Raw genomic sequence first — 12719 nt, forward strand, 5'->3', positions numbered from 1 at the left:
GGGGGGCAGAGAAGCAGGGCTCCATCGAATATAACTGAAATTATTTTAACCTAAATATTACTCTGGAGCTATCTTGAGCAAAGGAGATCTAGACTCAACATTGTTGTATAAATGGAGGATGTGGACCTGTCCCTGGACAGAGGAGCTGGGCCCAAGGGAGAAAAAAGTCAATTATTATAACCTTTACTTCTTTATTATAGGCTAGGAAGCATTTTGGTCTGGGGAGTTTCCTTTGGATGATAGAACCCAACCGTGTATAAATGGATGCTGAGGCCTCCCAAGGGACAAGATCTAGAGGAATGGAACCTAATAGGGTGAATCCAGGTAAACAATTACAATCTTTGTATGCAGTCCAATTTGAAGAATGATTTTCATTTTGTCTCGACCCTTTTGGGCAGAAGGGTGTAAGACCCAATAAGACAGGGATAAAGATAAATGTTTAACAAATTAAAAAAAACACATTGTTGGACTTTAGTATTTAATATTCAATCTTGAGACGAATTGAAATAATGCACACAATGGCAAGGCAGACATCTCGAGTGTCGCTGATGAACTTTGAAATAGCTATTTCTTGTAAAGTAAATTACAGATTTCAGCATCCCAGTGGCCAGTTCATCGAGGTCAAAGTTTTTAGGCAAATTTTCTTAATACAGTGTTGGATCATTACACTCAATACACTCTTGTCTATTATAAGGTTGAGGCATTTATATGGAGTGTAAGCAATGTGCTGAACCATATTTCCATATTTTAGGGCCAAAAAACAGCTTAAGGTAATAGGATTGTGTCACCATTTCTCAGTCGAATTTCTTAAATTTTGTAGTTATATTGCTTTAAAGTAAAGGAAATTTTCTGCCACCACAAAAATATAGGTTGTCAGAATTTTAAGGATTTTAAATGGATATTTATGTAGAAAGGAGTGAATTTTGAAAAAAAATGAAAGACGCAATAATTTTACAAAATAATGTCAATAAAAATGATACTGACATATATTAGTATTGCATTAATGTATATCAATTTAATAAATGCTGAAATTGTGTAAAATTAATTCTCTATACACGATATAAAAATTGACAAATTTATAATAAAACCATATACACATAATAACTGCAGGTAAGAGTTATCGTTCTGGAAAAACTTCACAGTAGTGAAATAGGTAGCCGGTTTCCTGAAGTACAGAAAAATGGAAACATGTGACTCATTGATAAAAAACACCCTGAATAATGCCTGGATTGATTTGAAATACTTTTAATATTGAGAGAACACACTTGTACTGTTCAGTCAATAATAAACATTCAATATTCATCAGTTTAATATTAAACATTAGAATTTGCGGAAATTGTGATACTGTCTCCCTACATTGGATTTTCAACTAGGGATGTATTTCCTGTTTCCGTTTATAATAATACACTCCAATGACTTTAATTGGACTTAGTTAATGTTTTTGGGAAAGCTTGAGGGTTTAAGTTTTTGGGCAAGTTTTTTTGTGAAGTGTTGGATCACCAACAACAATAGGCTGTTGTCTATTATAAGGTTGAAGTATATATATATATGGAATGTACGCAATGTGCTGAACCATATTTTCATATTTTAGGGGCCAAAACAGCTTAATTGGACTTGGTTAAAGTTTTTGGGAAAGCTTGAGGTTAAAGTTTTTGGGCAAGGTTTTTAGGTCACCTGAGCTTTAGCTCAAGTGACCTATTGCTATCCGTTTTCGTCCGTCGTCGTCCGTCGTCCGTCGTCCGTTAACATTTTACATTTCAAACTTAAAGTCAAGTTCTGCTGGGCCGATTGAACTGAAAGTTGGTAGGAATGATCGCCTCATGGTCCTGACAAAGTGTTGTTATTTTTCGGGTCGATCAGAAATCCAATATGGCCGCCACGGCCGCCATTTTGAAAACCTATTTCAAACTTAAAGTCAAGTTCTGCTGGACCGATTGAACTGAAAGTTGGTAGGAATGATCGCCTCATGGTCCTGACAAAGTGTTGTTATTTTTCGGGTCGATCAGAAATCCAATATGGCCGCCACGGCCACCATTTTGAAAACCTATTTCAAACTTAAAGTCAAGTTCTGCTGGACCGATTGAACTGAAAGTTGGTAGGAATGATCGCCTCATGGTCCTGACAAAGTGTTGTTATTTTTTGGGTCGATCAGAAATCCAATATGGCCACCACGGCCGCCATTTTGAAAACCTATTTCAAACTTAAAGTCAAGTTCTGCTGGACCGATTGAACTTAAAGTTTGTAGGAATGATCGACTCATGGTCCTGACAAAGTGTTGTTATTTTTCAGGTCAATCATAAATCCAATATGGCCGCCACGGCCACCATTTTGAAAACATATTTCAAACTTAAAGTCAAGTTCTGCTAGGCCGATTGAACTGAAACTTTGTAGGAATGATTGACTCATGGTCCTGACAAAGTGTTGTTATTTTTCAGGTCGATCAGAAATCCAATATGGCCACCACAGCTGCCATTTTGGAAAACTATTTCAAACTTAAAGTAAAGATCTACTTGGCCGATTGAACTGAAACTTTGTAGGAATGATCGAATCATGGTCCTGACAAAGTGTTGTTATTTTTCGGGTCAATCAGAAATACAATTTGGCTGCCATGGCCGCTATTTTGCTACTAAGTTCTAATAGGCCGATCTCACTTAAAATTGGTCTAGGAATGATCAGCTCATGGTCCTGACAAAGTTAAGTTAACATTATACTATTTTTTACTCAAATTGGTACATATTTCAACAACAAAAATAAATACTGTAGACTCAGGTGACCGTTTAGGCCCATGGGCCTCTTGTTTTGTGCAGTGTTGGATCGGTCACTACCATCAATACACTGTTGGCTATTTCACGTTGTCTGATCATCTCTTCTATTCAAATAAACGACATGTTCAGGTACAACAAAACCTTTTTATATTGCCACCATTTGTTCAAAGAAATACTGGCGTTATAAAGGGGTTTGGCAATAAATTGAGGGAAACGTTTAAAGGAATTCTTAGGAAAAACTCTTATGAAATGACGGGCATTATATCAAGGTTTTACTGTACTTGTGTTTCTATTAATATTTGCTATCTTACAACATATATGACCAATAGGCGAGCAATGCTTTGCAGCTGTTTTTTGTATTTATTTTTAATGGGCTATTGGAGATCGATAGGTAATGACTGTTGTATCACTTTTAAACTGTTAAAATTTTTGCCATAAAGTTAAAAAAAAAGGATGATTCTATTTATACTCTAGTTCTGAATCAGCATTTTATGAAATAACGAAGAGACTTATCCTTGTATTTTTCAGCATATGGCTTTAAGCTGGCAGCAATGATAGGTGAGTTTGCTGATCAGGGTTGGATGAAGATATTTTTCTACTTGGTGAAGGAGAGATGCTTCAAACCCTGTATATAAACTAAACTGATATTCAGGGACAGCAGCTGATGAAGTAGTTCGATAATAAGGTTCAGATGTTAAAGGGAATGTGAAACAAGTAGGGCCCTAGTATAGTAATCACAGTGTCCGCCTGTCTGGCAGCACTTTCGTTTGCAGAGATTATCTCGGACTCGAAAAGGCTGAAATTTCTAAAACTTCACATGGTGTGCTTTATATATACTGTGATATGTAGATTTGCAAAGGGGCTTTCACAATTTTATCAGGTCAAAGTCAAGGTAGCTGTTACTAAAAATAGAGCAAATTGGGTATACTGTATTGTATGACCCTTAAAGGCCAGATTTTGATAAAGAATTTGGTATGAAATTGAGAAAACAAACTTGGTGATAATCAAACAAAAAGTCAACTTACCAAAGGTCAAGGTCATCTGATCAAAGGTCTGGGTCAAATTTTGTCAATCTTAACTGGTAAACATTTTTAGCTCAAGGGCATGTGAGCTTATGCCATGGTCCGTCGTCCGTCTGTCCGGCGTCAACTTTTTACTTTAAACAACTTCTTTTCTGTAACCAAAAGGCATATGATGATGATATTTGGCCAGTAGCATGCTGGGATCAAGGGCTACCAAGTTTGTTCAAATAAATGACCTTAACCCTCTTTCAAGGTCACAGGGGTCAAAGATGTTAAAATCTTCAAACAACTTTTTCTCAATAACCAAAAGCGTCCAAGGTACTGATACTAGACCTGTAGCATGATGGGATGAAGGGCTACCAATTTTGTTCAAATGAATGACCTTGACCCACTTTCAAGGTCACACGGGTCAAATATGTTAAAATCTTCAAACGACTACTTCTCAATAATCAAAAGCCCCAGGGTTCTGATATTAGGCCTGTAGCATGCTGGGATGAGGGCTACAAAGTTTGTTCAAATAAATGACGTTGACCCACTTTCAAGGTCACAGGGGTCAAATATGTTAAAATCTTCAAACAACTTTTTCTCAATAACCAAAAGGGTCCAGGGTACTGATACTGGACCTGTAGCATGATGGGATGAAGGGCTACCAATTTTGTTCAAATGAATGATCTTGACTCACTTTCAAGGTCACTGGGGTCAGATGTCTTAAAATCTTCAAACAACTTCTTCTCAATAACCAAAAGGGTCCAGGGTACTGATACTGGACCTGTAGCATGCTGGGATGAAGGGCTACCAAGTTTGTTCAAATGAATGACCTTGACCAACTTTCAAGGTCAAAGGAGTCAAATGTCGTAAAATCTTCAAACGACTTCTTCTCAATAACCAAAAGACCCAGGGTACTGATATTAGGCCTGTAGCATGCTGGGATGAAGGGCTATGAAGTTTGTTAAAATGAATGACCTTGACCAACTTTCAAGGTCAAAGGGGTCAAATGTCGTAAAATCTTCAAACGACTTCTTCTCAATAACCAAAAGGTCCACTGATATTTGGCCTGTAGCATGATGGGGTGAAGGGCTACCAAGGTTGTTAAAATGAATGACCTTGACCAATTTTCAAGGTCACAGGGGTTGAATGTCTTAAAATCTTCAAACAACTTCTCAATAACCAAAAGGCCCAGGGTACTGAAATTAGGCCTGTAGCATGCTGGGATGAATGACTACAAAGTTTGTTCAAATGAATGACTTTGATCCACTTTCAACCTGATGTCCTTGTTCGACATTCAAGGTCATATGTTTAAATCTTTTAATCGGTTCTTATGAATCAAACACTGATATTCTGCCTGTAGCTGTATTTTAGTCCACTTTTAAGATTACAAGTGTGAGATTTATACCAGGTGAGTGATGCAGGCCCATTGGGCCTCTTGTCTTATAACATTATGAAGTTGGTCAGAATTAATAGGGGGTCAGCATATGCAATTAGTAATCATGCTGTCCAATGATCAGCTGCCCATTTGTCTGTCTGTCTGTCTTCTGTCAGTCTGTCTGTCTATCTGTTTGACGGTTAGCACTTAAAGAATATCTCAGGAACCAGAAGGCCAAAATTTCTTATATTTCACATGGTTATACATTAATTGTGATGCAGATATTCAATAGAGGTTTTAAAAAACCTAATGTCAAGATAAAGGTCACTGATACTAAAAATAGAACAGGTGATATACTATCAAAATCACATTGTATATGGCCATGTTTACACTGTGGACAACAGTTAATTTTTTCAGATGAAATGCTAAACAAAAATGGTTTTTCTCTTAGTGTTTTACTTTATAAATATGGCTATATCTTCTGATCTAGTGGCACAGTTTTGTTCATACTTTTAATTTTGTGGCATTGTGTATATTGACCGACATACCCTGTTTCCAGCACACATACACACATACATGCCTGCACATCACACATGAAGGCACATATTTTAATGTTAAAATTTACCTTAAATGACCTTAGCTGTTAATAGGACATTATAAAAACAAAATAAAACCAAACCAAACTAATTTGTATTGTTGCAAATGATACAGATCATCTTAGTTAATAACGCCATGACCTATTTCCCAAAGTCTAAGATGGTCAATGTAGCTTTTGCTTGGGGGATGTATAGTCAGTCACACAGCGGAGCCCTTAGCTTGCTGACCTGTCAGTGTTCTAGTTTAATTTGTATATAACAATAACTGGGTGGTCAGGTGGTGCAATGGATAATGCACTCACCTTTTCATCAGGGGAGCCAGGGTTCGATTCCAAAATCGGACGTGAAAAGGAATGGTCACCTGCACAGCCATGTGGATTTTCAGTGTGAACCTGCACAGCCATGTGGATTTTCAGTGTGAAAAGAATTACATTGGTCAAAGGTTGGTGGTATGTACCAGAAATAAAACCTGGTCAAAGGTTGGTGGTATGTACCAGAAATAAAACCTCAAAACTACATTATGTAGCCCTTTCTGAATTGGCATTGTGTGGTGTGATTGTACATGTAACATGGTGGATATCCTACTTCAATGCCATACTATTTCATTGATTCCAGAATCCAGGATCTGTTGCAAATTTTATTCTATTGGTACTATTGTGTTTATACTTGGTACATCCTGAATACTCCAGGGGAAACTTACTCTCTCTGAACCCCTGTCATGATAACATTGAAGACTCAGTGTGAGCCACCTTATGGATGAGACAAGAATGCTATAGCCACTTTGATCCTGTGATGTATATAAATAGAATCTCAAGGTCGTGTTACCGTGAAGGTGACTGGCTTTGAAGTCGAGTGTCAATCCACTATAATCTACAAAAGACAGGTATCAGCCTAGCGAATGGCCAGGTTTTTTTTATACCTGAGACCAATCAAATAGTTATCTTCGTGCTTCAAATTTCGCTGTGACAGACTCAAGGGGTGCAGAGAGTGTAAATGAGTGTAACCACTAGTACTGGACTTAGTGATACAAATGTAAATGATACTTAGCAGTCTTCATGATGAATAAAGATGTAACATCCAGATACCATAATTCAATATGGCTGCCATGCCTTCTGATTGGCCGAGACATTGTAGAATATTACTTCTAGGTCTTCTGCTGGTTTCATTTTGGTGGTAAATTGTACTTTTCAGATACATACTGTATCTCAGGGCTCACATAAAGGAAAAACTCTGCGTTGCCAATTGGTCTTGCTATTAAAGTTTTGTGTTGCCAAGCTGAGATCTTTCTCTTATTTTATATGAAGGTTCCCCTTGGTCTGTAGTGGTGCATGTTTACTTTTAAGATTGATCCGATAGACAAAAAGGCCGAAAGGCGGCCATCTTGGATTATATAAGTGAATGTTTGTTATTGCTATTTCTCATGAAGTTATGGAAGGATCTTCCCAAATATTGTGTATAGGTTCCCCTTAGTCTCTTTAGTTGTGCATATTTACTTTTGAGACTGATCAGATAAACAAAATGGCCAAAAGGCAGCCATCTTGGATTTTAACAATCAATGTTTTTTATTGCTATTTCTCATTAAGTTTTAGAGGGATCTTTCTCTCAAATTTGATGGTTTGGTTCCCCTTTGTCTGTAGTTGTGTATGTTTACTTTTGAGACTGATCGGATGAACAAAATGGGTTAGTGCTATTTCCTAGGAAGTACTGAAGGGAACTTTCTCATATTGGTTATGTAGGTTTCCCACCGTCCTTTATTGTTCATGTTTCACCTTAGACTGATCAGATAAACAAAATGGCCGACAGACGGCCGCCAACTTTGATTTTTGACATTGAAGGTTTGTAAGTGTTAACATGACTCGATGAAACAGATAAGAGAAAAAAAGAGAAAAGATCAAACTGACAAAGAACTAACTCTGGGATCTCTTGTTTTCCCATAGTTTTGAAAATATCTTGTAATGCCTTATTATCCATATTTGAATAAAACTAAATTAATTGCTTTGGCTGCTGCGTTGCAGTTATGCAAAAAATGCAACTTTGCAAGTAAGGTGTCAAACAGATAGCATAAATACTTTCAGTTGTCTTGACAATGTCAAATATATATTTCCTGATCTCCGTGGAACAATCTTCAATGTATGCTATCTATATCCCCCGAAATGAAGTTGGCAGGGTGTGTGTGTGTGGTAAACTCAGGTTGTCTATCTGTCCTTTCGTGTGTGTGGTATACTCAGGTTGTCTATCTGTCCTTTCGTCCGTCTGTCCATCTAGATCTGTAGACAACTCCTCCAACAGTTTTTATCCACATTATGTGTGAAACTCCACTGATGTAGTCAACACACACTGAAGTTGTTTGCCTTTGATTTTGACAGTGAATGTCTGTTATCGCTATTTCCAAGGAAGTTCTAGAAAGGATCTTTCTCAAATTTGAAATGAAGGTTCCCTTTGGTCTATAGTTGTGCATGTTTGAGACATTTTGAGACTCATCAGAAAAGCAAAATGGCCAAAAGGCCACCATTTTTGATTTTGACAGTGAATGTTTGTTATCGCTATTTCTCAGGAAGTTTTGGAAGGATCTTTCTCAAATTTGATATGTACAGTTTATGAGGTTCTCCTTGGTCTGTAGTTGTACAAGTGCACTTTGAAGAGTGATAAAAAAACCCAAGATGGCCACAGGAAGTACTTATGTGAGATATTTCTAATATTTAATGGTGGGTGCCAAGATCTCTCTGGGATTTCTTGTTAAGAAAGAAAGACAGAATTTTGTCTGCTGTTGAGCATTTCTTCTACACTATTTTAACACGAGTAACTAAATTTGTTGTGTAGGTACATGTACATTATGGGAGCACAGAGAAGAATGTCATTGTTACCTATGGTTTGACCGATGACCTCAACCTTTGGAAATATTTGTCTGGGGCATATTTTCTATACTGATCCACCTGGAGTACCAAGATTTGGTATACAAGTTTATCTCGGGAGGGTGGAGTGTCAAGTGCAAAAAGAGGTCATTGTGACCTATGGTTTGACCTCACCTTTTGAAAAAAGGTGTCCAGGGCATATCTTCTAAACTAGCTATTTCACTGGGGATAACCAGATTTAGTATACCTGTAAGTTCATTTTGGGATGGCGGATTGTCAAGTACAAAATGTAGGTCACTGTGACTTATATGGTTTGACCTCAGCCTTTGGAAAAATGTGTTCAGGACATATATGCAAGTACACTTTGGGGTGATGGAGTGTCAAGTACAAAAAGTAGGTCAGTGTGACCTATTGTTTTACCTTTGACATCAGCGTTTGAAAAAGTGTGTCTGGGGTGTATCTTCTTTACTGTTTCACCTTGAGTAACCAAATCTGGTATGCAAGTATGTCTTGGCAGGATGACTGTGCAGTATATCCTAAGATAGGTGTACAGCTTGGTAAGTAAGCAAATCATTACTTAATCATTATTCAAACATATTTTGCAAAGATCTATTCCTATAGTTCTTCTTACAGGGGTCGTGGTCGGGGGTGGGTTGAAAAGTCTGTCATTCTGCCAACAGTTCTAGCTAACTCTGTTGTTTGCCCTTACTAGACATGGTTCATTTTTACCTTGCAGAAACAACAGAAGCTAGGATAATAAAAGAAAAAGAAAATTACACGTTTGTTCCTACCAAAAGTTTCCAGGATGCTCATGAGAAACTCATGAAGAACAGGGTCGTTGTTATCGAAGGAAACGCAGGAGAAGGGAAGACATCCATTGCATTTGAACTTCTCCATTTGCTGTGCCGTGATGTGGAGGAGGGACAGCAGCAGCAGCAGCAGCGACGACGACGACGACGACGACATCCTCTAGAACTGCACAATATCAAAGACTTGGATTTAGTGTTGCCAACGTCACACTTAGTTATTTATTTAGATGACATCTTTGGAAAAAATGTTGTGCACAAACAAGATGTGGAAGAATGGAAGCAAAGAGAAAATTCCATTTTTTCAAAACTGTTTGGCAATGAGCACACAGAAGGCAATTTTCTGATCATTGCAAGTCGCAGTGGAATTTTGAGTTCTTTAAATGGTCCTTTTTCAGAAACAGTTCTTACTAAAAAAAACATTGTGGAACTCGGCATAGATGCAAGAGAAAAACTGGAAATGTTAAAGTCATATGAACCAAAAGATAATTTTGTTTCATGGACAGATAATGAAGAAAAAGAAATTGTCATGTGTGCACCAGATACTGGTTTTCCACAATGTTGCTCGTTGTTCAGAGATGCACCTTCTTTGCACACAGAGAGGGTCAATTTTTTTAGAAGGCCTTTTTGTTTCATGAAATCTTTCTTATCTAAATTGGAAGACGGAAAATGTTATAGTCTGATGTATCTGTTTCTGAATGGAGGTGAAGTTAAGGAAGAAGATTTAGACCATCACAATGAAAATTTTGATAAAAATTTACTAGAAGAAGCATTTGCTGTTGATATAGTCAAAGTTACCCCAACAGTTGAGCTTTTATACAATAAGGAGAGGAAAGTAGAATTTGTAAAGGAGTCCTTGAATTGTCTGTTGGGTTGGCTGGTGAAAAAAGAGCCTATCCAAAAACAAGGATTTTGTTACAAATTCAACCATGACTCCATTGAGGAAACAGTGGCACTTTTGTATGGAGAAAAAACTCCCTTAGGCTACATACAGAACTGTCCCAGAAAATTCCTCAGTTTTCTAACTACATCTCCACCAATTCCAAACAGGATACGTTTATCGTCAAATAATCAGTACAATACCATGTTTAAACGTTTAGTCAAAGAGTTTGAATCGGACTATTCTGTCTCTCAAAGTTACTGGTTTGATATAAAATATCAGCAAATAACTTCATTAGATGTTTGGACAGATACTCAGTTTCTGCAGGGATTCATCAGATGGCTAAGTGATCAGAATGTTGACAAAAAATTATGCCACCAGATAAAACTCGCCCTGTTGAATGAAGCATGCTCCTCTGGTGCTGAAGAGTGTGTTTTATACCTCTTGTCCGAGGGTGTAAAACCTGATAAGAAGACACCATTTTACGTGGTGAAGAGGGGGAGTTTGAATGTGTTACGTAAACTACTGGAATATGACGTCACTCCAAATGCAAGGGCAGGAAGGTCGCAATCTTCACACATTGCTTACAATATCAATGTCCTTCAGGAGGCGTGTTTGTTTGAGAGAGAAGAAATGGTGACCATGTTGTGTGACACTTATCCTCACTTGGTGCACGACACTGTTGGACAAAGCACGCTCCATCTTGTGGCACTGACAGGAAACTGTTTTATATTTCAAACAGTGGAAAGAACTGTGCTTACATCCTTATGTAGAAAACAAAAGAAGTGTGAGTCAGTAGATGGTCGTGTGGTACATACGAGTTGTGTGTGTGCTAGGTACATGTCTCAGTTAGTGAAGCATTGGGGGGAGACAGTGTTACATGCGAGTTGTTTTGGGGGACACAAAGATCTTTGTTTATATTTGTGTCAGTCGTACCCAGCGCTAACCACAGTTGTAGATAAGTTAAGAAGATCAGTGTTACATTTAAGCTGCAGGTGGGGACATGGGGAGCTTTGTGTACATTTATGTCGGTCGTACCCAGCACTTACCACAGTTGTAGATAAGGACGGACATCACTGTCTTCATCTCATTGCTAGGTATATGTCAGATGTAAACATATTCATTGAGTGTGAAACTCAGGTAAAAGAATACCTTGAGGCAACAGGACGCAAGTATGACATCACAACCATACTTGACAAAAGGGGAAGATCAGTTTTAGACAAGGCAAAGGAACGAGTAAAGTACCGGGTGACAGAAATTAACCCTTTGTATGATCATCTTGTCCGAATATTCAGTCAATAAAAATACTCAATATTTATGCTAACTGCAGTTACGTATATCTATATACTGTGTAACATGATATGGAACCAAACAAAGGTTTAAGAAAAACATTTTATCGCTTCTCAGTGATCACATCTCATGGAATAAAAAAAAAGTTTTTTTCTTCACTTCTTGTTTTTCACCAGTGTGAGTGTGGTGTTGGGTGGGTGAGTAGGGGATTCTGTACTGTGAGATGGCAGTAAAGGGATGGCAGTGTGAGTGTGGGTGTGTAAGGGATTCTGTACTGTGAGATGACAGTGTGAGTGTGGTGGTGTAGGGGATTCTGTACTGTGAGATGACAGTAAAGTGATGTGAGTGTGGTTGTGTAAGGGATTCTGTACTGTGAGATGTGAGTGTGGTGGTGTGTGGATGAGTAGGGTATTCTGTACTGTGAGATGACAGTAAAGGGATGACAGTGTGAATGTGGTGGTGTGTTGATGAGTAGGGGATTCTGTACTGTGAGTGTGGTTGTGTAAGGGATTCTGTACTGTGAGGTGAGAGCGAGGGGGTGTGTGGATGAGTAGGGTATTCTGTACTGTGAGATGACAGTAACGGGATGACAGTGTGAGTGTGGATGAGTAGCGGATTCTGTACTGGGAGATAACAGTAAAGGAATGGCAGTGTGAGTGTGGATGAGTAGGGGAATCTGTACTGTGAGATGACAGTAAAGGGATGGCAGTATGAGTGTGGGTGAGTAGGGGATTCTGTACTGTGAGATGACAGTAAAGGGGTGGCAGTGTGAGTGTGGATGAGTAGCGGATTCTGTACTGTGAGATAACAGTAAAGGAATGGCAGTGTGAGTGTGGATGAGTAGGGGATTCTGTACTGTGAGATGACAGTAAAGGGGTGGCAGTGTGAGTGTGGATGAGTAGCGGATTCTGTACTGGGAGATAACAGTAAAGGAATGGCAGTGTGAGTGTGGGTGAGTAGGGGATTCTGTACTGTCAGATGACAATAAAGGGATGACAGTGTGAGTGTGGGTGAGTAGCGGATTCTGTACTGTGAGATGACAGTAAAGGGATGGCAATGTGAGTGTGAGTGAGTAGGGGATTCTGTACTGTGAGATGACAGTAAAGGGATGGCAGTGTGAGTGTGGGTGAGTAGCGGATTCTGTA

The 12719-nt window shown here is 38.5% G+C and overlaps 1 protein-coding gene across 1 annotated transcript in view; it reads left to right on the plus strand.

The window, feature by feature from the left end:
- The window catches only part of LOC110460920, a 27852-nt gene extending 15787 nt beyond the window's left edge, over positions 1 to 12065 (plus strand). Inside the window, exons 2-4 of the mRNA XM_021514138.1 lie at positions 201 to 324; positions 3294 to 3323; positions 9335 to 12065. Coding sequence (XP_021369813.1) covers positions 261 to 324; positions 3294 to 3323; positions 9335 to 11586 — 2346 coding nt within the window. The 5' untranslated portion in view covers positions 201 to 260 and the 3' untranslated portion in view covers positions 11587 to 12065. The remainder of the gene's footprint in view (positions 1 to 200; positions 325 to 3293; positions 3324 to 9334) is intronic.
- Positions 12066 to 12719: the final 654 nt, after the last annotated feature.

This window comes from Mizuhopecten yessoensis, unplaced genomic scaffold (assembly GCF_002113885.1).
Source record: "Mizuhopecten yessoensis strain PY_sf001 unplaced genomic scaffold, ASM211388v2 scaffold10523, whole genome shotgun sequence".
In the NCBI taxonomy this organism is placed as follows: Eukaryota; Metazoa; Mollusca; class Bivalvia; order Pectinida; family Pectinidae; genus Mizuhopecten; species Mizuhopecten yessoensis.